The sequence below is a fragment of the Phalacrocorax aristotelis genome, chromosome 10, assembly GCF_949628215.1.
Source record: "Phalacrocorax aristotelis chromosome 10, bGulAri2.1, whole genome shotgun sequence".
Lineage (NCBI taxonomy): Eukaryota > Metazoa > Chordata > Aves > Suliformes > Phalacrocoracidae > Phalacrocorax > Phalacrocorax aristotelis.
In genome coordinates, this window is record NC_134285.1 from 5,061,691 (window position 1) to 5,088,254 (window position 26,564).

General features: G+C 39.9%; 1 protein-coding gene across 3 annotated transcripts in view; it reads right to left on the reverse strand.

Annotated features, from left to right (window-relative positions):
• SDK1 (sidekick cell adhesion molecule 1) overlaps positions 1–26,564 on the reverse strand; it is a 417,626-nt gene that overhangs the window by 148,330 nt on the left and 242,732 nt on the right. For all 3 annotated transcript variants that reach the window (XM_075104852.1, XM_075104851.1, XM_075104853.1), the window contains 3 exons: positions 13,037–13,148; positions 11,270–11,460; positions 2,689–2,772 (listed from right to left, as the gene is read on the reverse strand). In XM_075104852.1, coding sequence (XP_074960953.1) covers positions 2,689–2,772; positions 11,270–11,460; positions 13,037–13,148 — 387 coding nt within the window. The remainder of the gene's footprint in view (positions 1–2,688; positions 2,773–11,269; positions 11,461–13,036; positions 13,149–26,564) is intronic.

Here is a 26,564-nt window from a genome sequence, read left to right on the forward strand (position 1 = left end):
AGATTTGTGTAATAATGGGTTAAAACTCCTCTAAGTTTAATACTAGTACCTGCCCCTTACAAGTCTGTGTTATAGATACTCAGCAAAATAATCCACTTGAAGATAGGTTTCCACGCTCCTGCACCACATTCATCAGCAAATCAGATGTACACTAGAAGAGTTCAGCAGCAATAAATTATCTTCTCTAGTAAGGGTTCCTATATCTCCAATAACACCACATTTACCAGGAATGGTTATGAGGGCCCTATTAATTCCCTTGGGAGCTAAGCGGCTCAAAGGAAGAGTTAGGGCAGAAGGATAAGTTAGGAGCCAACCTCTTCTTCCCCCGATTCCTCCAGGTTTGTTTTTGGTTTTGTTTTTGTAAAACATTAAAACCATTTGAAACACCAGATAGTTTTTTACAGTAACAGTGAGACAGTCCAGAGATTCATCAAATAGTTGTGTAGGATTGAAATACTTCTAAAAATACCAAACGTATAATGTTAATTTTAAGTCAATCTTTCTAATGGTACAACACTTAGTTTTAATTCTGCTACTTGAAAAATCTTCTCTAATAAAAAATGCCAGTATGCTTGCCATACCATGTGCTGAAACATAAAGTTGGTGGCACGTGGCCAGAATAAATGTCTGTCTAGTAATTTTTCCTTCCTTTGAAATTGTCTTGTCTTGGATGCTCAGGCACAAAACGCAAGAACAGCCCAAGGACAAGATACTATTTCCACCTTCTCAGCTCCCATCATCTGTGCTTTAGCTGGTTCCTGAGCCAGAGGCTGAATGCACACAGCTGTGTTTAATAGTCCTTACTGGATTTTTCTTCCATAAATTGTTTGTTTTTCTAAATATTTTTCACTTCTGATCTTAACTGCTACCTGGACCTCCATGGTTTAAGTTTTCTGAAAAAGTACTGTCTTTGCTTTATCATACATCTCCTACCTGAAAATTTAGCTGGGTGCCGCCTCTGCTTCTTGCACTAAGCAATACAGAATCATCATCTTCTACTTACCTTGCCATATGGCACCCACCCGTCACTCATCTCTTTCACAAAGTGTTTCACTCATTCCAATTTTTCATTAATCAAAAGCCACGGTAGACCTCTAATTATACCATTCCTACTTCCTTGTATCTTTTCCACTTTTTCTACACCACTATTTCCAACAGAGTGATTAGAATTGTGTGAAGTATTTGAGGCAGGGGTGCTGCCCCACGGATTCCTACCGTCACGTTCTCTCATTTTGTCTCTATTCCGTTCCTCCCGGTACCGAACATTTCGAACCACGGCTTGGCACTGAACCGATGTTTTCAGAAGACATACCTTTTCCGCGTAGTAATAGGTAGTTTAATCTGTCAATAATTTCATCTGCCAGTTTATTGTCCAGTCAGTTCAGATCACCAGAACCTCCTGCGACTCTTTTGTGGTTAGTTTTAATGTTGACTATTCTTGAATAATTTTACATAATCAGCAAATACTATAATCTAGCTATTCACCCTTTTTTTCCAGTATATTAAACTGCACAGTTCCAGCACAGATTCCCAGGGACCTCCACTGACAGCAGGTCCTGCTGTGTTTTGTTTAAGAAGCTACTAATTAACAACAAGACCTTGTCTCTTATAACCTGATAACTCCATTTCTAAGAGCCTTTCGGTAAGAGACCTCAGCAAGGACTTCTGAAATTCTAAATCAGCCGGAGCACCCTTACACATATGCTTGCTTATCACACTAACATATTTGCAAAGCTTGCCCCTAGAAAAGCAGTGTTGACTCTTTCTTACCTAGAGTGTTAAAAAAACATGCTTAAATCATGGTGGAAATAATATAATCACGCAATAAAGAATATCCTTATTGGCTCTGGTCTGGAGAAAGAACCCATCCAAACAAGCCGTTAGTTAGGTTTGGGTGTTTTTTTAATCAAAGTTGTGTACTTTTTACCTAACGATCTCATGGCATTCTTATGTGTATTGCTTGTTAAACTCAGTATCAGGGCAAGCGAGACAACAAAAAGTTCAGTCACTTGCCAAAGTCACGTGCAATTCAATGACAGACAAACCTGCTCTAATCACAGGACCGCAATGCCTCCTACCTTATTAGACTGCTAAAATAGGTGGTGCTTCTATTTCTTTGGAACTAAATCTTAAAAACCATTTTGGTTTAGGTGGAATTCTAGACATTTGAAGCCTTTTATGTGTTTAAAACACCTGCCAATTAAAAACTGCCTGTAATAGTCCTCCTGCAGAATTCTTAACTACACTTAAATGTCAGAGTTACTGACATTTCTATTCAGCAGAAAAGTTCCATGGTTTTTAGAAAAAAAGGACATTTGAATTGTTGAAAATATTTACTGTTTGCATTGTAAATGGGGGGTTCCACAACCATACTTTCACCTCAGCTAATTTTCTGGCTCAAGACACTAATGCCTGCTATATGGTGACAACTATGAAGCAAAGGCAGGCTGCCAGAGGGAGAGGAGCAGGAGCTGCCCTGCCCAACAGACAAACATGAACGTGCCAGCATTACGTCTAAACTACAATAACTGCCCAATTTTCCAAGGGCAAAGGCCATCCCTCTCCTTTGTCCCTGGGATCTGTGATAATTGGCAATACTGCAGAGGCCTCAAAACATTACATGTTGATATAAGGTGCTCCTTCAGTACCGGACATACGTCTATCACTCACCCACGTTTGCACACTCACCCGTCGCCTGGCACAGGATGTCCACGTCTTTCTCCGCTTCAGCCAAAATCACGCTGTCGGGCTCAGCCGTAAAATACGGTGGTTCTTTAGAACAGGGAAAGCAAACAAAAGTAAACAAACAAAGCCATAGCAAAATGAAAAATAGGTGTTGATTTAAAGACATTCATATCACATAGTCCCTCCCCAGGCGTTGTATTTAATACAGCGGGTTACAAGCAGACTAGCTTGTCTAAGTCCGTCTCTATTTGGAGGTGCGTTTTTGGGTAGTAAAAGCATCACTGAAAGGCAACAGTTTTTTTTCTCTGCTGAGTATAAATTCCAAAAAGTCAAGTTAATGTAAGGTAAGATTTAGGGGTTTGCACTGCAAACTAATACTCAGAGCAGGGGCTACTTTTCATTTTATAGGTCTGAATCATGGAACATTTTAATTCTTCGTTCAGAAGGGCCCTCCCGAGAGGTTTATAAAGGTTTATATTTACAACATAGGATTTTATAGGACAGTTTGCTTCAGTATCTAAACTAAATTCCACCTCGTGAAGGCATAAAGCACATCAAATGAAGTGCCATAGCATGTCAGAGAGCCCACATCGGAGAAGTGCAGCATAATTAAAAAAAAGTTCTTCTCAACTATTTTATTTCTTGAAACCAAACAGATTTAATGCTTTAATTGAAGTTATAGCAATAATCATAAAAATCCACACTTCATCATTAGGACTAAAGAAAAGATATTAGACCTTTAATTAAACACAGACAGATTCCAGAAATTTTAGAGTATGCTGTCATGTAACTCTTCTATGCAGCATAAAATTGAAGAGCATCATGTCAAAGTCCCACAGGCATTAAGGTTGCAGTAATTATCATGGTGGCTAAGAACTGTCATAGTCTGTTCACTGCAATTATCATCTGAGTACTGTTTTTAGAAGCATTTTATTTGATTATAACTTGAGTGCTATTGTACCATAGACAAACTCATTGGTAAGTTTTAGAAAATACAGAAAAGACAATGTAAGCAGCTTGTGAGAACAAGCTACCTGTATTTTCATTTTAAGGAAATCAAGTATGTTTCAAAAAAAAAAAAAAGTTTTAAAATGTGGTAAGCTACAACAAGGTCCAAGGTCATCTGAGCTTCACCGACCATGGCTGAAAATCAGACCTGCGGTTCGTATTATTGATAGGACATCAGTATTTTCTTAAATAAAAACAATATCACATAATTTTATCCTACAAAATCTTTTTTCTCCTGCTACCACCTGTAGAATAGCAAGCATTGTGATCATCTCCCAGTGATATGACATGACATGCCAGCAGGTGCACATCAGCAAGCACCGGGTTAGAACACAAAACCCCCTTTCCCAACACTCCTTCCCACTAACTACAATAAAATACTTGCTGGATTGCACAGAACGGGGTCTCGTTTGAGCACCGGTGGGTATTACAATTCTGTATTCATTCCAAATAAAGTCAATCAATATTAGCCCTCAAAATCCTGTGCAGAGGAGGCGGCGAGGCTGCAAAATAGCCTGGAACACTCGTTTACCGAGCAAAACCAATAAAACAAGCTACCTGATTTATTACATTCTAATAATATACATGTGTTAACATTATTGATCCTCACTGCCTAAATATAAAGCTATTAATAAACATGTATAATGAGCAGTGATTTATTGCATATGATCTCATGCGTTAATCTAAACAACAAATTGAAAAGCTGAACATTTAATTGAAGTTCACTGATGGCACGCTGTTTGACATGTTTGATCAACTAAGTTGCTGACTCCTCTACAATTCATCTAAGTCCGCATTTAACTCCAGTACACTCTTGCTTCTCACGCCTTTCTCCGAGCCTTGCCTGATGTTTTCCTTGCACTCCATTTTGCAGAATTGTATCTTTTTAATTTCCAAACTTTTAGCCTAGTGTCCTTACTTACATTACCTGTCTGTGGACACATAAGCATCCCTCTGTCCCTCTCTCGAACTAAAATGTGAATCTTTTCTCCTATGGCAATTTACTTTGGTTGTGAGGGGAGACAAAGGGGAAAGGTGGCCAAAGCAGCACAGGAGCAAGACAGCATCCAGACACATACTCCCACACCCAGACATTCAGTTGTGACTTTGGGTTTCTTCTATGGATTTCTCTTCAGTCGGTGAGGTTCAAGTGTATTTTCCTCCCCTGGGGGAGTCCCTGCCCGCACATCTTCCACCCTCCCCTTTAAAAGGCACCCTGACCTTAACAGGCCAAGTTTAGAACTTCTAAACTTGGCAACCTTCAGCTACCAGCTCTCAAACTTCCTCCTAGATCAGCAACATATTCACACACCAGTGCTAAGTTTGCAGATTTATCTTCAACATGGGCCTGCAGTCCAGCAGCCAGGCACTTATTGTGGCCTCAAAGATGCCAGTGGTTCCATGACCGCTGCTTATGTGCTGCTGTTGCACGCAGTTTCTGCTGGTATACTTGGCGTATCTATACAGTCTGCTTTCCCAGTGCCTCTCCCAAAATCCTATCCCCTACAATCTGTGCTCCTTCCTTTAAATCCCATACAGGCTGTTATGCCACCCTCGACGAAACTTATTGCATTAAGAGATGCTTAGGTGAGCAGGCACCAAGCAATGAATTACCTGACAAGGCACCTCAAGTCAGTGACAACTGTCACTTAGCAAACGGGATGTGATGTTATAAAAGGAAGATTCACATCAGCTTTTTTTGAAAGAAACAGGGAGAAATGGAAGCAGACAAGACAGAAAAAGAGCAGGAGCAGCAGAAAGACGCAATCTAAAGGCCACAGACAACTCCCAGGGGACTTTCAGGGTGTAGGTGTGCCAACAGATATGATTTCCAGGCTCCATCAACCCCAAACCCTCCTTTTCCCTTACAGTAACCTGCTAAACTCAATTCTCGGAGCTATCCCAGCAGCTGGAAGCCCTGCCAAATGCTACAATTGACACAGAGGGATTGAGAGGCTGAAGCAACAACAGCCCATAGAGGAGTCAGACCTTATTCTTGCGTGATAAGCACAGATATAGAAAACCTTCCAGGAGCAATGCTACAATTTACTGATTGTTAACCACCTGCTCCTGCTGCCTGGAGATAAAGACAAGCCTGGGTGGGAAGACAAGGCTAATTCATAGAGGAATTCTGGAAGATCTAGAATACCACGTGGACAATAGCGCTATGGTATCCCAAGTCTAATATACATGGAAAATTAATCTTGGTGATTTAAGGTATGAGAGAATCACAGCAGTATTGGCGTAGGTATAACTTGTAGGGCTTTGAGGGAAACGCAACAGTGATTTCCATGCAAGCTGTGCTGCTTTTCCACGTGCATGTGTCCTATGCTAGCAGCATGGGTTCTCAAAAGGTCCTTTCAGCGAGGGTCTATGGCTTCAATAGAACTCAGGCTGTGGAAGAAATAGCTCTAGTTACAGGTGCTAGACAACTGAAATCTAGGCTCCTCATTTTTCAGATGAGTCAGACGTATCATCTGCACGTCAGGTGTATGCCTGAGGGCCTGCAGACCCAGCATAAATTGCAAGTGAAAAATTCAGGGTATCTCAATTCAGGTGCTATACTCCACCTGGTGAATAACTATCAGAAAAGGCCATAAGACTGCAGTAATATTTATAGGGGTCAGATAGCATCCTGAAGGGGCATTCTGGCTGTCTGTATGAGTCTGCTGAATATTTATAAGACTTGGTTTGAATCACACAGTAAGAATTTGAACATTTATTGTTGTAGGCAATAATCACTTGTTGAAATTTAATGTGTGTGGTGAAATCACAGTGTCTTCCAAAGTACATAACGTGCCAGACGCAAGCCCCGAGACACGACGATTTCTAGGAGTGACAGTAGTCTGTTGGTATCAGGTCAAGCGTTTACATTTTTTTTGAATTTATAGAATCACAATAGTTAGAATAGGAAAGGACCCATCACACTGAGTTCACCCTGCTGGCAGCGCAGCCTGCTATGCAATGAGATGGGTCACATCGCATATTACACTGAAAGAAACAGATACTCTATTGTTCGGATATTGTATTGGTGTTTGGCTGATCTAAAACTAGAAGGTCAAGAACAAGCAAAGGGGAAAAGAATATTTTAATATAAATGCATGCTTTTAAATAGTTGTTGAGGGTTTCAGGGTTTTCTTGCACTAGACATCATTGGAAAGATAGCCTCTCTGCAAAGCCTCTGGGAGCCTGCAAAATTTGATACTGTTATAACTTCTCCCACGCAGAGTTACATGGTCACTGATTTTAACATTCAAAAGATAGCAGTCAGCATCCATTACATACCCTTCAAGCTGCATTGGAGATGTGTGACCTAATCCTAGATACATACATGAAAGTCAGAAAGAACAGAGAAAGCCCCAGGGGCTCCTCCCAAGCTGAAATTCCTGCATCACTCAGAAATTCGAGCCTGCATATTTAAGATGAAAATTGAACCTTAAACATGGAAGCCTTTCTCTAGCATTACCATAAACTAATTTATTTTGTGACTATGCTGTAAAGAAAGGGGAACTGGAAACTTCAGAACCCCTTGTAGGTACAAAGTCCTTAACTCCAGACAGTAGATCAGACTGTCCATGCTGAGAGAAGCCACACTATATACAGGTATAACAGCTTCCTTGAAGCAGGGTTTTTCTTTGCATGAATATCAGGTTAAAACAGAATGAGATCAAAAGGTACTCTTAGTTTCTTGCTACTACCCCTACTGCAAGCTGCAGTCTGTGTTCTGAAACCTTACAGCAGCACAGGGAACACATCTCCCGTTTGCAGAACCAAAAGAAGGGGGAACTTCTGAATGTCAGAGACACAACTAGACTCCCAGAAGTCCCATTACTTCGCTGTGGTACAGGTCCTGTGTGCATTTAGGGCCAAGGTGACATGTCTGTGCTCATCTCAAGAACTTCTGAGGCTTATCAAATCAAAAATTGTCTACGTTTCTCTGCATTGAGCCCAAACTGAAGTTCAGGCAAGTTCAAAGACATTTTATATTATAGTTTTCCTGAAAACTCTTATTCTTTTCTTATGTACAGTACATGAACACAGTCATCACGGTCTTTTCTTCAGCACAATACATGAGCACAATCATAATGGAAAAATTCTTTCCTCTGCTTTCAAGACATCATTTGTAGTGTTTCAAAGTGTCTAAGCTAGAGCCACAAGAGCTATTGTTTCCAGAGATCTGAGCACAAGGTATCGAGGTGGGTAGCTGCAGAGGAAAATAACAGTTGTATGTACATGCAGTCTAAACTCTTGAATAATGGCAATGCACAAAGACGACCCTTCTGCATCTCCGCACTTGCTCCTGGAGAAGTACAGTGAAGGAGGAATACCCCTACAGTTCATCTCAGAGCCTAGCCAGGTGGACCCTCCATATCAATGTTACCAACTTTTTTGACGTGTTCCTGAGCCCCACGATCCCATGAGGCTGTATCCGATGAGAACCAGGGTAGCCTTCAAGAGAGAGATGAGAGCTGCCATGCTCCCCTGTCGTCCTATTTTCAGAAAGAAATCCCTCCAGCTGGGATGTAAAAATTCTCTCTAGGAAACACCAAGAGAAGAATAATGTGTCTATTAATGTAGTTGTTCCGGGCACAGAATTGCTCCAAAAAGAAGGAAAGCCCTCTATGGTGATTCTCCTTTACTCAATCCTATTCCTTTGGCCAGGCCAACAGGGCTTCAACACCTCATCCTACCAGGCCTCTTTTCTAATTGTTTTTCTCCTCAGTTTGTTCAGATTTTACTTCCTGACTGCATCTGATTTAAAGAGCAGTATGGGTTTCATATAGTGGGTTTCATTCCTCATTTTCTTAAGCTCCTAAAATTCATAATATGCCATAGAACAATCACTTCAGAAATGACTATAGCAATTTGTCGCTAACAGAACTTGCAGAACTGGAGCAAAAGAATTTAAGATTAGCTCAATTTTCAAATTGGTTTGCTCATGAGAAGACTCCCTAAATTACTTAATCTTCAAACTGTTAGTGATAAAACAAATGTGCTCTTATCTAATCTGCAACAAATCTTTCCCAAACTGTTACTCTGCCAACTGAGGAACATGCTACCCTTTAAAAATTTATAACAACTGCAGCTAATAAAACCAGGGTTTGGAACCACCTCAGTTTATCTTTGCTGGAACAGTATGAAGATGTCAGAAAGCTCTTTGCCACATTCAGATGGAAAATTGCAGTGCAGCACAAGACTAGAGGATTTTCTTCCTGCTTATGCAGTACTACTTCATTACATTAGAGATTCAGATTTTTCAAATATTATTGTGATTTTAATTTACAAACTGAGATGTACTCTCAGAAATATTCAGAAAAAAATCCAGAGATAATATTGTAGGTCACAAATAATAATTTGAACTGAGGACATGCCTTTATACTCAGTTCCACTGCTTTCTAATAAGGCTTTTGTCACTGTCTGAGCCCACACTCAAAATATTTTTTTTCTATGAATCCACAAAAGCTCTCATTACCATACTGTTGAGGGTTTGTATTTGATTTATCCCAATCATTCTGAAAACAAACCTCTTCTATTAACACAATTTCCTTTTTCTGTTAGTCAAGATCTCTTATTAAGTCCACACTGTGTTATTCTCCGAAGTAGTACAGCTCATTATCAGGTCAGTATCAATGTCTACACACTACAAATATTTTATACATGCAAATAGACAAGCATACTTGATTCTCTCTAAGTACTACTCCAACAGACTATATGGGATACACTGTGAAAATCTTGTCTGCACTTCCCTCTAGAACCCGTCCCTTGACTAATTAAACGACCGCCAGATCCATCCAAGAACTGTAAGGCTGAATATAAGTTATGCATTAGCTACTAATCCTTTGATTTGGCTTCCTATTTAGAATTAGAGATCCATCCTGCAGCTCAAGAAACTCATAAATAAAGAAATCTATCAAGCTTTGCTGACACAGTGAGTAAACACCTGCAACTGAAGTGTCTTGTTCCATCAGAAGGAAATAAAAGTAATTGGTAACCGATTTGTTTCTGCTTTCTTTCATCTGTTTGCTCTTATCTACAGGCCTTTTCATAACTTCATTCCCTGACAGCCCCCTAAAACTGGATAGGAAATAAATAAAACATTTAAAAATAAGAGAGCAGATAAGCTACTAAAGAAAGGCAGCACTGCTAGCTTAATATGATTTCCCAATGATTGTTTCTCAGTTTTATTGTAACTGTATTTAAGAATCTTTTACATTAACTGAAAGGCTGCTTTAAGTATTGCATTAGGCTGGATCTGACAGCATAGCAGCAAAGTTAAACTAGTTACAATAAAATCTTATGAATAAGAGAGAGTTTAAACAAAAACCATAAATAAGTGAAATCCATCTCTGTTCCTTAAAGGGGAGGGAAGCCACAAGGTAATAATTCTAACAAACAGAGTACAACGAAAAAGTCTGGAACCAAACTTCATCCAGTAGGTAATAAATATAATAGAGACACAGTGCTACAAATGAACCTGGAAGAGAGCTTTGTAGAGAGGAGAGCTGTTTTCTCATTTAGCATAAACCACGATAAATTGCTTCGGTAGAATACAGACCATACAGTGGTCTTTAAAATTGTATTTTCAGAAGGCTGAAAGAGTATAGAGAATTGCATGCTGAATTCCCTCTGCAATGCACTAAAGAAATGCATGTGCATGAATTCTGATCAACGTCGAGACTTGTACCACTGCCAGAGCAATAACCTCTCCAGTACACTTGCATGGTTATTACTGGGACTATTGCATAAAAGCTAGACTTTACACAACCAGCTCTGGCATAAAACATCCAAATGTCTCTGCCCTAAAACATCTCTTGTACTCTAAAAGTCCTAAAAATCTCTACGCGGAGTGCAGTGTGCTAATTTGCTTTATTATATCAGGATATGACAAGCACGGTAACGACCATTTCCAAATTACAACCTCTTTGCTACAGCGAAACTCCAGCACTAAGGCGATGGTGGAAATAGGCAGTGAAAAGGCACCAATGTCCCTTAAAAAATATTAAGTCCAAAGTTTCCCTTGGAGTCAAAGGTCTAGCACGTAGCGCCAATTTTAATGGTATTTCCTTCTCCCATGTCTTCCCTCACTAACGATATCTGCCCGGCTGTGCGCTCAGGAACGCCCCTGGCCCCCTGACCGGCACTTGCAACAGACAACACACAGAAGTGCTCCTACTAGGCTTATTTCAGAAATACAGGCACTTGACATATTAAAACTAGATGTAAGCAAGCTGGAAGTTAATCAGGGTTTAATGCATCTAAAAGCCAAGATGTGAAAGCTGCCCAATAAGGATTTTACTGCTGTATTTCCCCAACTTCTGATTAGATGTATAGTTTCACAGGAGATTCAGAATCACATCAGCATTTTTAAAAAAAATATCTATTTGATGAATTTATATTCATGGGGAAGAACAGCTGAATTAATTTGGAAGATAACCCTCTTTCACCTCCTTTGTTCTGTTCTCCAAAGAAAGGTTCAAATGTAAGGTCAATGAAATATTAAAATATCAATTTTATTTTCTATTATACCTCAGTCCAGAGCCTGTTTTACTAAAAAACACATTGCCTTGAGAATTACCCATTACAGAAAGGAATGCTTTCGCTCTTGCTGGTTCCTCTGTGCTGTCTCTCAGTTTTGCTTCACAGAAGTACATCCCCACATCAGCAGAGGTTGGGTTGGTGATAGTGAGTCGTCTCCCAAAATTGCTAATGCCACTAGTTATTTTTACTCCATTTCTCTTCCAGGTCATGCTCAGTCTCTCAAGAGGTCTGCCAGGGTTTTAAAAAAAAAAAAAAAGAAAGAAAAAAACCAATCAAACATATATATTATAGAACAGTCTTGTTTGCAGACAGATACAGATTATAAAACTTCTGTAAGTTTTCCTCTATCGAGGAAATACAGGAATTTGCTAGTAAGGAGTAAATGCGTATATAGCTTCTCCACATCAAAACTACAGACTACTCAAGCGGCATTATGCAAGTACAGCTAATTGATACAGCAATAGAACTTAAGTGCTAATAATTTGATTTCTCTAAGCAAAAGGAGTAAATACTGCTCTGGGAATCAGCTGCCTGGGAAGTGTTTTCATTATAACTCAATTCCCAAAATATTAACCATATCGAGAATATCTCTGCCCTCAGAGGGGAAAGTGAATCACTTGGTCGCCTTATCATCTGAGGACCTCGACTATTCACTTCCCCTGGAAATCGACGCTATGCAAGGCCAACCAGATGGAAACAGAGGAGGAATGCGGTGAACTCTATATTATGGAGCATTATGAACAGTTGAGCAATAATCACTGTAACATGAGAGCATCTGTAATAAATTACTTCACAGGAGATCCTCACTAATTTATTTACTAGGAAGCACAGACTGATCAACAACATGACCTTTCATGTCAATAGGCAATATGACTGAAATATTATTAACCCTTAGCATAACTTTTTACTTAAGATAATGTGTGCTGATTGAACACCACCATAATTCTTTTCCTTACCGTATGAGTAACAGGTAGGAAAGTAACTCTGCCTATATCCTCATTTGGCTACAAAAATCAATGTTTAATTCAGTAATGTTGGACAAACAAGATCATTCATAAGTGTCATGGTTTAACCCCAGCTGGCAATTAAACACCACGAGTAGCTACTCACTCACTGCCCCCCGGTGGGATGGGGGAGAGAATCGGGAGAGTAAAAGTGAGTAAACTCATGGGTTGAGATAAAGACAGGTTAGGTAAAGCAAAAGCTGCGCACACAAGCAAAGCAAACCAAGGAATCCATTCACTCCTCCCCACGGGCAGGCAGGTGCTCAGCCATCCCCAGGAAAGCAGGGCTCCGTCACGTGTAACGGTGACTTGGGAAGGCAAACGCCATCACTCCCAACGTCCCCCCTTCCTCCTTCTCCCCCCAGCTCTATACGCTGAGCATGACGCCATATGGTGTGGGACATCCCTGGGGTCAGCTGCCCCAGCCGTGTCCCCTCCCAGCTCCTTGTGCACCCCCAGCCCACTTGCTGGCGGGGAGGGGTGAGGGGCAGCAAAGGCCTTGGCTCTGTGTAAGCCCCGCTCAGCGGGAAGGAAAGCGTCCCTGGGTTATCAGCACTGTTTCCAGCACAAATCCAAAACACGACCCCAGACGAGCCACTGTGAAGAAAATCAGCTCTGTCCCAGTCAAAGCCAGCTCAGTAAGGTTCCTTTGAAGAGCAAGCTACATGCTGCATTCTGCTTCAGTCATAAAAATAATAGTAATAATAATTAAAAAAAAAAGATAATAGCTTCCCATGTGCCTCTCAGTAAAGGACAGTGCATTAAAATCAGTTCCTTGTAACCCCGCTGCTTTTCAATACCTTGCATTGGCCACACACTCCAGTGTGATTTCGCTGCTCCCTGCTACAACGCTTGTGTTCTGTGGAGGGATTACAACGACGGGAGCCACGGTGTCAGAAGGGTCTACGGCACCTGCATGGGCAGAAAGAAACCTTGTGAAGCCTCTGTACGTCTGCCAACGGCGAGGACTGACACGTTCCAGGGAAAGGATCTTGTCAAGCAATACAGCTGCAAATTTCATTCTTCAACCTCACCATGGAGTTTAATCTCCTCATTAAGAGGAGATCTTCAGCGTGACCATTCTCGATGGCTTTCATTATACTGTACGAACACACTGTTTCAATATACCCAGCTTGGTATCATTTAAAACACATAACTCGCAAGAACTACTCCCAGATGGAGTGCAGGGGCCATTCTCAAATAGAGAGCAAATAAATTAAGCATCCTAACGGTTTGCTATTGTTGAGCACTTTTATTTTTATCAAACACTTGCTGACTTTTATTTTTAAGACCTTTTCATGTTTTGTTTAATCTTACCACTTCCATACCATTTCAAAAGAGCCTGCCAATACTCATGTTAGTTCTTTAAAAAGATTTTACACACTGGGGAACAAATATAAAATTAACAAAGCAGCATATCACAGCAACTTCAACCCCTTTTTCTTATCAGGAAAGTAAATAACCCAAATCTGCTGCTCTTTTGTGAGGCATCATACTGTAAATAATTTAGCTTATGCAACAGTCAGCAGACACTTAAAAAATGGTAAAAAGGCTGCTTGTAAATTTTCTCTGTATACATTTAGTAAGTGAATTAAAATAGTCATGTATTCATAGGTACTTTGCTTCAAGCAACTCATTTGGGAAAGAAAAATTAGCTGTTTTTTAGCTTGAATAACAGAGTAATAAAATTTTCTAAAGATACAGAATCCAATAAACATATTATAGGGGAAAGTAATGAAAATAAAACTAAAGAGATGGCAAAGCAAGCCAGTTCATCAAATGTTTTTTGCAAAGGAGGCTAACCCATGCCCATTTAGCAGAATGGGAAACTGGCAGATGCAAGGTAGGAACCCTGATGTTTAAGATAATTCCCTAAAGAACAAAAGATGGATAGAAGATTCTTTGCTTATCTCATACCCAGCATGCCAAAAGCCATTTGACATTTGATTTCACTTGTTGGATAGACAAAGGTTTTGGTAACAGGGCTAAGAGGGTTCACAAGGTTAGCAGGTTTCTGAATTACTGAATGACAGAATTTTTACCTTTTGATGTTTTTATAATTGATAGGAAATAATGTGCTGTGGGAGATGAAAGCATGTAGTATAAATTAAAAATTTTAAGCATACCACCCACACACCTGAATAAATTCAAGCACCCAAGAATAGTGCTCAAGGAAGTGGTAAGCAGGTGTTTATTTTTTCCCATAAATATGCTCTGTTGGCCTGATGCAGCATCCCTATGCAACTCACACGGGATCTCAAAAACCAAGCTTTTAGTAGATTTTACGGCTCAACATTCCTGGAAATATGATGCTATCAGGTAGCAAATCTATTTTCTAAGATTTCCATGGTGGCCTTACAGGTATTCATGAATTTTCCAGATAGTAACTGAAAAATTCGAAAACAAGCAGCAGATTAGCAGCTTGTTACTGATGAGAAGAAATAACCTCGGCACTGCTGTTCAGCACTACTTCAGCGCAAGAAGCAGCTTTACAACAGTAAAAGCCAAAAGATAACAAACAAGATAGTAATTTGGCAGTAATCATTTCTTATCTCCACCTGGAAAAGAGGGAAATCACTTGTTTGACTTCTCAGCTGCACTGAAGAATGGCTCAACCCCACTAAAACCAGCTGGAAAGAGAAGCCAACGTTGTGTAACCTGTAGGAGTTCACCATGTGCGAGCAGCTCCTTTGTGCAGCGTGCAGATAAGCAGGGGAAATAAAAGTGCACGTTACTCCATCTCCAGCCCGGAAAACTTAAGACTTCTTTGACTTTCTTATTGACTGTAAGAAGAGTCTAAACAAAGTATGTGCTCATTTTCATTTGGTACCATCCCTGAAACAAATCTGTGAAAAGCAGGCTGTTGATGAGGATTTTGAGCAAGTGAACTAATACAGATGTGATATGGAGGGCTCACCAAAACAGTTCGCGCTTGGATTCTAAGTAATATACCTATAAAGGTCAGCTGCCGATGTAACAAGCGTATATAGAAAACAACAACATTTCAAAGTATTATCTAAACAGTATGTAGACAGCATGCATAGTCTGATTTCATATTCAAAGACAGTTTAACTTTGCCTTCGCAGCACAACGAAACCACTTGCCATAACTCATTCTGGCCCCAATCCTGTCAAATAAAATTCAGCAGGGACATTCCCACAGTTCCTTTTGCAGGGGGTAGTTTGCAGCCACTAATCAAAATATCAAAAGAAGAATTTAGTTTTACTTTAGAGTAAAAAAATCTCCATAGGGCTGTAACGTGGGATCTGTGCACCCGCATCATCCTTTCAGAACTTCATCCTTTTGTAAGAAATCCACAGGTTGGAATATCAGAGTAGCCAGGCTCCTAATCTAGATAAGGAGTAATACCCAGATTTTGTTTTGATGGTATGACACAGCAAATCAGACTTCAGCTGTGCTGTGGAAGGTAGAGAGCTATTTCAAACAATCAGATAATGAAAAACTACCCAGACTTTCCAAGTTTCTTATCCTGTCAATAAAGCCACTCCATCCCTCTCCTACCTCCTAATGCACTACACTGACATGATTTTACTTGACTGGTGCTACACTAAAATACAATGCAGAATGTCATTGTTAGTAAACAGTTATTTTCTCTGAAAATCCTTTGTAGAAAACAATTGATTTTTTTTCTTTCTCCTCTTCAGTGGTGTTTTTTTACTTCATCAGGCTTTTTCATGTCCCAATTTTCTAGGTCTCTGCTGTTCCCTCCTGGCTTTTCATCGCCTCCTCCTTCCCTGCCTCCCCTCACTCAGGCAGCTTCTCTGCGTTTGTCACTGGCCATTTCCCCTCCCTGCCATCCTATGGTCCCTGTAAGTGTTTCACATTATTTATGAACTGCTCGATAGTCCATCTATCCTTTATTTTAATGATTGAGCTTCAGCTTCTCTGATTCACACCCATTAGTAGGAAATATTTACTGAAGACACTGAAATGGCAGAGCAATACAAATGCATGCAAGGAACACAGCTATGACATGGGTCTGCTAACAGGGGACCACCATTCCCTTTGCACGCTATGTTTTAAGGCAGAAATGACCTTTCCTTTCTGTCTGCTTGCTGAACCCCTCCTCTCCGCTAAGCAAAGCAACATTAGGGAAAAACAGTGACCCCGGAGCCGCAGCCAAGGGATGCCTCGCTATTAGGCAAAAGTCTGCAGCTTCCTACCAGTTCCTCGCAGAGACAAGGCTGAATGGCGCTGAAGAACACTTAAGGGATGTGCTCTTCATCTGATTCCAGACCTTAATAGCTGACTGGGCAGAAGGACTGTCACAGGCAAGAGTCCTAATCCAAACAGTCTTCTCCAAAAAAGCGTGCGCTCTGCTTTATTTCACATTGTATCTATTTTAGCCACAGCACTCACAGTATTTTCAATCTTCCCTTTGCTTCTAAATTAGACACCATCTTAATTATTACCGGTATCTACTAGGGCCCAGCCACTGAAGTGCCTTCAGGACCAGCCTCAACCAATCTTTGAGGCTTGACTATCAGAACACCAAAAAACTCTGATTTATGAGTGGAAGGAGCTTATCTTGCAGCTGTTTCCGTTGTTCCCATCCTCAGCTGCTCATGAAGCAGTTGAACTGCTGCCATTTACCACCCAAAATATTACGGGAAAATGGCACAAGTATTATTTTTCCATATTAGACTTTTTATTTAATGGGGGTGGGGGTGTGGGGTGGGACCAGAAGATACAGACACACACACCCCTCAAAAAAAGGGGAGAGAGAGACTGGAAAGGAGGTCTAAGGTTTTTCTGTCCCTCTAAACACAAACTCCTCTCCAGACTGTGGCATTGCAGAATCTGCACAAAGCAGAGATATATTGAGGGAAGAGGGAAAAAAGAAAGAGTGAACACCTCTTGCACGGTCTATTTGTTTTTATCGCCAGTGGCTGTGCATGACTGTACAAGGCCGATCTTGGATCACACTGAACTTCCCACTCCTCTACTCCCATCTGACCAAGAAGGAAACGCATCCCAAGTGGTCTGTAACACTGATTTTTTAACACTGATGAACTGTACAATTTTTAATCTGTTACTTAAATACAGTAATTATGTAGGCTGCCCTATCATGTCTGAAAAGACAATGTTTTTATCTCTCTGCCTATATTGCCATGCAAGGTACAGGGAATCTTATATATTATAATTTACAGTTTATAAAGATCACAGACTTTATCAAAGCCACTTGGGTGCTTAATTTTCCCATGAGAGAAGAAATCTCACTCAGGCCATACGACTGAAGATACAAAAGGTGATTTTCCCCTTCAGAAACGTACAAACATCAGGTTCTTTCCCAGATTTTACATTATGGCATGCAACGTTTGTCTATGTCTGTGTTTGCAGTGCAGAATATTAAGAGTATTACTTCAACAGATGCTCAAATTCATCTGAGAGATACACTGCAAACCGGCCTTGATGAAAGGTGAGAGAAAGTGTTTATCTCTTGAAAAGAAGTAATAGCTTGAGTTCAGACTTGAGAAAAACAGCAAGACTTATTTTTGAGGCTGAGCAATGAAATTGCTTATAGGTTGCAACCCTTTTGAGACACTTAATACAAAGTGACCATGAGCAGGAGGAGTGAGGATTGCCTAAATTATCACCCAGATCACCCTCATCTACTTAGTATGGGGTAGAGCCTGGAATGGGATATAGATTGACAGTCATTCCTACCCTTAGTCTTAGTTACTACTGCAATTACTTCTCAGCATCCTGTTTTCAGTGAAGAAGGAATCCCACAGGTGTCAGCATCCAAAAATGGATTTACTTCTTCATGTTAGGAGATTTGTCTAAGGGAAGAAAAACACTTTGCAGAAAACATCACCAGTGCACTACCCTCAAGCTGATAGATAAACTGAGTACTTTAACAGAACTTTGAAACCATTTCTAGGATAACCTGGGAGAAAAAGATTAGAAAACCTTCCCCATAAACTTCCTACAGACTCTCAGACTTGCACAGTACGCAGAAATGCAGGATACATGCAAAGCTCCATGTTACCAAATTATGGATTCCTCTATTAGGAAAAAGCAGAATAGGAGATAAGAGTCCATTAAAAGTAGCAAAAATATTACACAAAGAGTTCAACATTATGGCATCATGAATGTACTATTTCTGCTTGTATAACATGGAATAGGAGAAAAGAGGAGAAATGACAACCACATGGCATGTCAAGATTGCTCGGGGAGGGGGGGAAGATCTTGCAGACACAAACTATGTAATGGAATACATTTTACTTTTTCCAGGTCCAACCTGCAGACTGGTTGGATAATCAACCCATAATGGATTCATGCCCCTTTCCCTTTCCAGTACAAGATACACAATAGGAATTGGATCCTGATCAATAATAGGTTAATTTCCCTTCCCTTTTTTCAGTACAAGATGCACAACAGGAATTGGAGCCTGATCAACATACTAGCAAATGCTGACAACCACCCGCGGGCACAAGCAAGCGGCATTATGCAAATAATGAAAAAAGTGTATTTCTCAATCATAAAACTCTTTCCTAAATCACAGCTTGTCTATTTGTTCCCTATTTATTAGAGCGATTATTAACAGGTTATACAATAAAAGAGTGTTAAGATAATAAAAGATACCGTTTCATTTTTCCACTTCTATTCTAGCAAGGACTGTATTTATTTTCAAGAAAAGGGAAACACCTGATGCTGCTGTGCACCTCTGTGCACTTCGCAGGTCTCTGCTCAGATTTCTGGACATAAAGAAAAATAACAGACACTTTCCTGTGAGGATTCCTGGCGACATTTGTTCAGTTTGATGAATAACATCAAAACTCCAGATAGAGGGGTTTTTTTGAGTCAAAAGTACGTATTTATAAAATAATTAGCAAAATAATGGTACATAATTGGTATATGAATGGTACCTTTCAGTACCCAAGGATGCCTTAAGACTCCTCAAACATGTACATATTAACCTATCTCATGATCCTGAACCTTTGAGAAACTAGTCTCTAGACTCAAAAAAAAGTAAATAAGCAACAACATAAAATCTTAGCTTTGTGGATCAAGTTTATAATGAAAATGGCCTAGTAGTTTGAATCAATCACAGCACATGGATTCTGATATATACGGTCCTCGTCTTGATCCAGACGACACAACATATGAATAAAACACCAGATATGGAAAAGGTTTACAAAACACAATACAAGCAAACCAAGTGAATGATCTAGGTCAGTTATATTTATTGATTCAATATACTCTTGTCAATGTGACTAAGCTTTGCCCACATCAGATCAAACACATGATTCATTTCCACTGCAAGTAAAGCAAACAAAAAAAAGGGTGTGTGTGTGAATAAAAGAATAAAACCCAAACAAAATACAGCAAGTAGATAAAAAAAAAAATTAAATACGCAGTGTATGAGAGGGGATGTGGCAAAGAGAAGCAATTACAGAAGATTTTATCACCAACTGTTGAGGAAGCCTTGCATGAATTAATCTTGGCTAAATCATCCATGTTGTAAAGCAGTGCCTGAAAACCTGCACTTCTTCCTTTTCTATCTACCCCTTCTGGCCTGTGTGATACGCCCTATATGTTACAACAGTACTTCTGATGCACTTAACTTCGAAAAATAAAGTTACCCAAAGAAATTAAACTACAAAATGTGTGATTTACCCAGTCTAGCTCGCAATTCTGCAAGCAGTTCAAAACGTACTTCAGGTACTTGCCGCTCAGTTTGAAGAGAATAAAACTGCTCACTTTCCTAAATTAAGGAAATATATAATATTACAGAAACAGACCCTTAAAGGAGAAAACGCAAAATATATTAATTATGCAAAATGTTGGCAAGAAGATATTTTGTGTGTACAGAGCTTCCTGCTAACTGTGTGTGGAGCAGAGGACTAGAAAGCACCTCCTGGTTCCCTGTCTCTGACATCCCATCGTGCAATCCCATTTCTGAATGCGCTGGGGTCTGTGGTAACAATATTGAGTTTTTCTAATGCCACTTTTCTGGTTGGAAAGTTTCCTAGAGCTTTGTTCTTCGACCTGTTAAAAACACTCCTAATTTCCAGCTTAAATGTATTTATGGCCATTGTACCCTATTTGTTCTTCTGCCAAAGCTGTCTTTTAGCTTAAATAGCTATTTTCTCCCTCTGTGATATTTACATCCTAAAGTATTTATAGAAAACAATCATACTCTTTCACAGTCTTAACTTTACTTAGCTAAACAAGCCAAACTTTCCATGTCTGACAAGTTGGAAAGGATTCACTGATATATATACAAACAAAAGAATAGGAGCAAGGGTAAAATGAAATAAAAAAAATAGCTAGCATCACACTATAAATGTTTCCAAATGTTTAAACAAATAACAGCCACGTTTGTAACAGCTTTTTTTTCCCCTTTGTAAGGCCTTTCACCCAGACTGCAAGAGCTGCTAGTTTTAGCCTTAGGGAAAGATTAATGGGTAACTCAGCTCTATCCGCAAGATGACTTATACCCTTTTGTGTGTAGATACTACAGCAAAGAGGAGCTTTATATATTTTATTTGATGAAACAGAGCCTAAGATACAGGTTGAGAAGCTTCTAAAATGTTGTAGAGAGTTTTTAGGGTCTATTCCTGGGTGTAAGGAGAGACAGGGTCCTAAATACAATTGATTTACAAACAGAAAATGTATTTCTGTAAAGTGCAGAAATATTGCAGCGCCCAAGGAGAGGCACCACAGCTGGGACGGTTCACGGTGACACAATCCCTCCAGCTTGTCTCTCATCAGTTCTGCTCCACAGACTGGGACAGGGATGGGAGATCCAGCTTTTTTTTTTTCCTTCTTCCTGATTTTGCCCTTTTTCTACAGGCCATTAAATGCAGGTGACCCAGTGACTGCTATTTGGGGGTGAACCCTCCATAGAACAGCCTTGTTCCTCCTCTTTTCTACTACCTGAGGTCTACAAACCCACTTTGTATTTTAGGACTATTTCAGAAATAAACTTCTAGTGTTGTCCCATGCAGTTTCAAGGAAATTAAGCCACTGCTTAGTTACACAGCTCCCTGTGATGATTCAGCAGGTAAATTCAAAAGCAGACCAAATTTCTGCTCCAACACTCTGAAATTCCCGTCTCACAACTCCTCATGCAAAAAGAGCAATTTGGAAGTTCAGTCTCTGCCACTGACCTGACCTTCCCCCACACACAGTGAGGGGTTTCTTTTTGCCTAGAAACTTATCATCCAGCACATCATTAGAGCTTTTAACATGAAAAAATATATAGCCTCAAGCTATTCTAGCTAAAGAACACTCAGGTGGCTTTTCAATACACCAGACAGCTTTAATATCGGCTATATAAGTGGATAGAGTGTGTAATCTTATTCAACAGCAGTTAAAAAGGGGGGAAAAAAAATACCCATGGTCTAGCAGTGGAATCTATTAGCCTCAGAGTCATCTTCAGAGTGATGCGAGAGGCAACAGGTACAGCAGCCCGCTGCAGCCAGCGTCCAGAACCTTCGGGCTTTTAGCAGTGTAATCCAAAACATGCTCATGTTTAAAAAGATTGAAAAATAACTCATCAGTGGAAATGATTTTTAAAATACTGTATATTTTTACGATGCACTTGAGTGCATCGTAAGGAAAGCATCCTTTTAAATATACACAGGCGTGGATTTAGGAGGAGGAAACAGGTTCGAGGGATCTGGCAGCGCTGCACGGGTTTGTGCAGCAGGCAGCGAGAGTCGCTTCCTCCTAAGGACAAAAAGGAACTTTTAACATCTTAGATCCTTGGTGCTCCACCTATCTGGATATTTACCACTTCTTTCTTAATAAAGGGAAATTAAGTTAATAAACCACACATCAGTAATTGGACGTTAAATCAACTAGAACTGTCAGTTAATCATAATGTCCAGAAATGCAAAATTCAGGGGTGAGTCAAGAGCTGAGAGAGGAAATGAAGAAGGCGAGCTGAGCTGGGGGCTCAGCTGTGTTGCAGGAATCAGAGAACCCCTGCTATTTCAGATGCTGCAATTCTCACCAGCAGATTCTGGTTTACTGTCAAGCAGCAGGAAAGAATGAGAAATGAGAGGCAATAAAATGCTGCCCTCTATTTTCAAATGTACCTTCATATGTGGCTTCATCTTTCCTCGTGTGTGTATAAACATTTCTTAACTCCTTACTTTGGCACAAATCGAGTCACACAATTTACAGTCTAGTTGCTTCTTCTCCTACTTGTAACAAGTTTAAACATTCTTCTACTTAGAAATAAAAGGTAACAAAAAAAAGGAGAGAAGAAAGAAGAAAAGAGGAAAAAAAAATACATTCTCATCTATCCTTCAGCAGACTTGAATGAAGAAAAGCATCTGCCGTGACTTTGATGGAAATTATTTAAGAAATGCCTTCAAGAATTTATTTTCTGACAACAATAATTGAAGCACTATTTTCACAGGGAAGATTTAAGATTAAATATGCTCTGTAGAGCATAAAACAAATACAATTGATCATGTGTGAGTTTCTAAGATCTATTTCTCTGTAGCATTTTTTTAAATGAACCTGATGTTGTGGTGCAGTGCATTGGAAGCAGACACTTGCACACATACACTGGTCACCTGACAAACAGCCCTGATAAAGCTAGAATTAACACTCAATTTCAATTAGGCTCAAAGTTTAAAAAAAGTTGGAGTTTTCCAGCACCAGCTTCAGTTCAGGAGAATGCTGTTAGATACCTGGCATTTACATGAAAATAATAAATATTACTGGATTTTAGAGATTTCCTTAGGCCTGGATATCTACTTTACCTGGCTGCTACCTAAACATCTGTGATCTTCCTGAAATATTAGAGAAAGGAATTTAGAGCTGCCCTCACTGAGAATAAGCAAAAGACAAATCTGGAAGCGTCCCGCAGTTCATCTGTCCTCCACAATGAAAGGAAGGGCTTTTGTGGCACAGATGTTTGGTGCCAGTACATGTGCACAGGACACCAAATCGGCCATCCTTGTCTAAGAAGTGTACACGAGAGACACGCAGTTAAAGCCGTGCAAGTACATTTGTGCAGTTACTGGATTAGCCAGGTGTTGATCGAAGCTTTCTCCAGAAAATCCACTCCAAGAATAGGGATTAAAATTTCCTACATATAAACACTATTTAAACTTTAAAAGGGGAAATAAAAACCCCAAACCAACCACATTTTAAAACCTGTCCTCAGATCCCAGAGGCTACAGGCATGGAACAGTTTTATGAAGGTTTAAAGGAGGGCACTTCTACAGACATTTATAACATTGAACTAAATAGGCAGTTTTGTTCTTTGTTGCTGAACTGCTATTCAAACCAAGATGCACTCACTGAGCAGCATTTTAAGCTCAATGTCAACTCTTGCTGCATTTTATTTTTATTTTTATATATACACACACACACGAGAAACATGTTTTGGGATCCAGATTGCTACCTTGCTCCCAAAGGTCTGCTATTTCCGAGTCTTTATATCAAGAGAGCAGATCTGAAAAGCAAGAAGATACCCCACAGCCTTCTTCCAACAGCTAACTCAAACATAAGGAATGACTTGTCAAAATAATATTTTGAGAAATAGGTTATCAGGAGCCTCAGGTCCGCTCCATATGGTCTAAAGTTCTCCATCCCCCTGACCATATCATGCTACTTTTTCCACTTTCTTCTGTAAAGGGATAAAATCCTTAATAAAAGTAGAGTTGTTCAGGTCACAGAGATTCAGAAGCAAATAATATTTCATTTATATATTTAGAGTACTGTAAAATAAAAAAGCAGGGCAGAACCACTCACACAGCAGAGCTCAGAATCCAAAGAAATATCTTCCTATCAAAAGAAAGAATTTTTCTTCCTCTTTATAGCACAGATGTTCTTCTAAATAAAGTGCAGCTTTCCCTTTGCAGCCTTTGTGATTATCAATCTTTGGTTATTTTATAATATAAGGTTGCCTCAGACCTCAGCAGGGAGAAAAATACACATTGCTGCATTTCCTCTGTAGCAAGAACAAAACAACTGTGAAAGCAAAGAATGTTCCAAAAGAGCAAACAATAACCCAGCTAAAGAAAGTCTACAAACTTATTCATTCAAAAATAATTCCACAGATGGATAAGCATTTAATTTTCTGAAGTGAGAATAAACCAGCGTCTCTCTTCTCTGGAAGATGGAATAGGTTTTTGTATCTGCCTGTTTATACACAGTACATAAATGCATGCTCAGAGAAAGCTGCAAGTACTGTAAAAAGAAATCTAAGGGGAAGTTATTACTCAAGGCTCTTTGTTAGTATTTCTGCAGTACGGCTAGTGTCAGCATTATTGTTAAAAGTAAATTGTTAGTTGTACCTTACTTGGCCAGTACAAATGCTGTTTGCATTAATGCACTTATGATTTCCTATCTGCTGCTCCCAGATAAGAGAGGAGTTTAAGGGTATGATGTCTTTTCGATCTTGCACTGGCTTCTTCCCTTCTCAGAAAAGGGCAGGGTGGCTGTTTCCAGCTGCATGGATAGCAAACGGCCTCTCCCACGTACGACAAGGACTCGTTGCTTTGGTAGAGAAAAACAGAAGCTTCTTTCCACGGCGTGCTCTTGTCTCCCAGCTCACCCAAAACTTTGCATTTTGTGCTGCTGCGTATTTGAAATTTCTGTCATCATAATATGACACTGGGATGTCACAACAGAATTACATGTAATAAGGAAAATTAGGGGGAATAAATGAAAGACAAAATGAGAAAATGGTACATTAGGAAATGTAGCATTGCCAAAGACATTAATTTATACATTGTTGAGATGCAAGTGACACCTATTTCGTTTTGTTTTAAAAAGAAATAAATTCACCCCTCGATTTAGAAACATGCTGTCACTTCCCAAAATGTCCTTGGGTTATCAGTTCGAAATTAATTGGCAACGTGTGATTAGGCAGAACACAACAATGTTGTTTAGATTCAATCAACCCATTTTATTCAGATTTGCCCTGGAAATAACACTTAACAATACGATTCTGCTCTCCGGTGGTAATGGGCTGTGTTAGTGCAGAGCTATCCAACGTCAGAGCAACTGAAACCGTAAGAACGTGTTGCAGGGTCCACTTGACAACAGAACACTGCCGCTTGCTTTCTCTCATAGACATAGAGTCTCCTAAACTACTCACATGGAATGAAGAAGGATGAGTCTCTTCACTTAGACACACATGAAATGCATTTAGATATAGATTAAAATTATGTTAAGCAGCTAAAACAAGACTGGAAGCCAGGATGGGAAGCCGGCTGTAGCTAGCACCTGAAACCTGATTTCTGCAGGGGATGCCCGTCAGCTGACAACGCCAAGGTGGTTTTGCCTTGTTCTGGACTTCTGTCCAGCTTTCTGGTTGTGGTATTGGTGCTGCAAACGCAGTGCACCCGTACCTATCTTCAGCTGAAGAAAACAGTAAATGAATAAATTGCACATAATACCAAAAGCTATCGCTGGCCTCTATACAAGCTGCTGAAAACACCCTACAGTCTCACGTAATTGATCCGTCTCCCCTCCCCTCCTTTCTCTCATGAGCAATTATAAAGAAAAGATAAAGGCGTGCCAGACTATTTAGCTATTCAGGAGCCACAGAGTTCTACGGCACAGACCAAATTTAAGAAAATAAAGTATGTTACCTACTGAACCACAAAATCTCTGAGAAAACTCAGAAATTCAAGCAGCTTTTTGAAATAAAGTATAATCTCTCCCTCCTACTGCCTCCAAAGCCTGTAACTCCAAACAAAAAAACCACTCTGAAAAAACCAAAACCTGGTGATATATAAAAGTATAACTGAAGCATTTTTGACATTTCTCTATCACTCTTAAAAATAGTAATAATCTTGAGCTATTGAAGTTGCTGAGAGAAAATAAAAATCAATGCATTTTCACTTAGCGCTTTTGGAAAAGAAAAAGATTAGTTGGTGTTTCAGCGAAATGCTTTAATGCAGCTTTGTAACAGAGCCCACGGTAACTTACAAATAAAGCTCTTCATGCTCAAGCATTTACTGCACCCCAGAACTCGATACTTGGAAGGAATACAGGCAAGACCGCACTTCCCAGTGGAAAGCGGGCAGAGCAGTTACTGGTGCCAGTACCGTGTCCAGGCTACATAACCTGCCGCACTCTGGGGCTCTCTAAGCAGCTGCCCCGTGCTCTCATGTGATATACACGTAAGGCAGGGACTTTGGACATATCTACTGAGGATTTTATACATTTAATAAAGCAATTTATTTCACACAAGATGGAAATTGCCTTGGGTTTATGTTTTCAATGCTTACCACTTAGCCTCAATCCAGCAAGCAGTGATGCACAAACTGGGGGGGGGAGGTCAGGGGCGGTTTTTATGGTGATTTGGGTTTGTTGTTGTTGTGG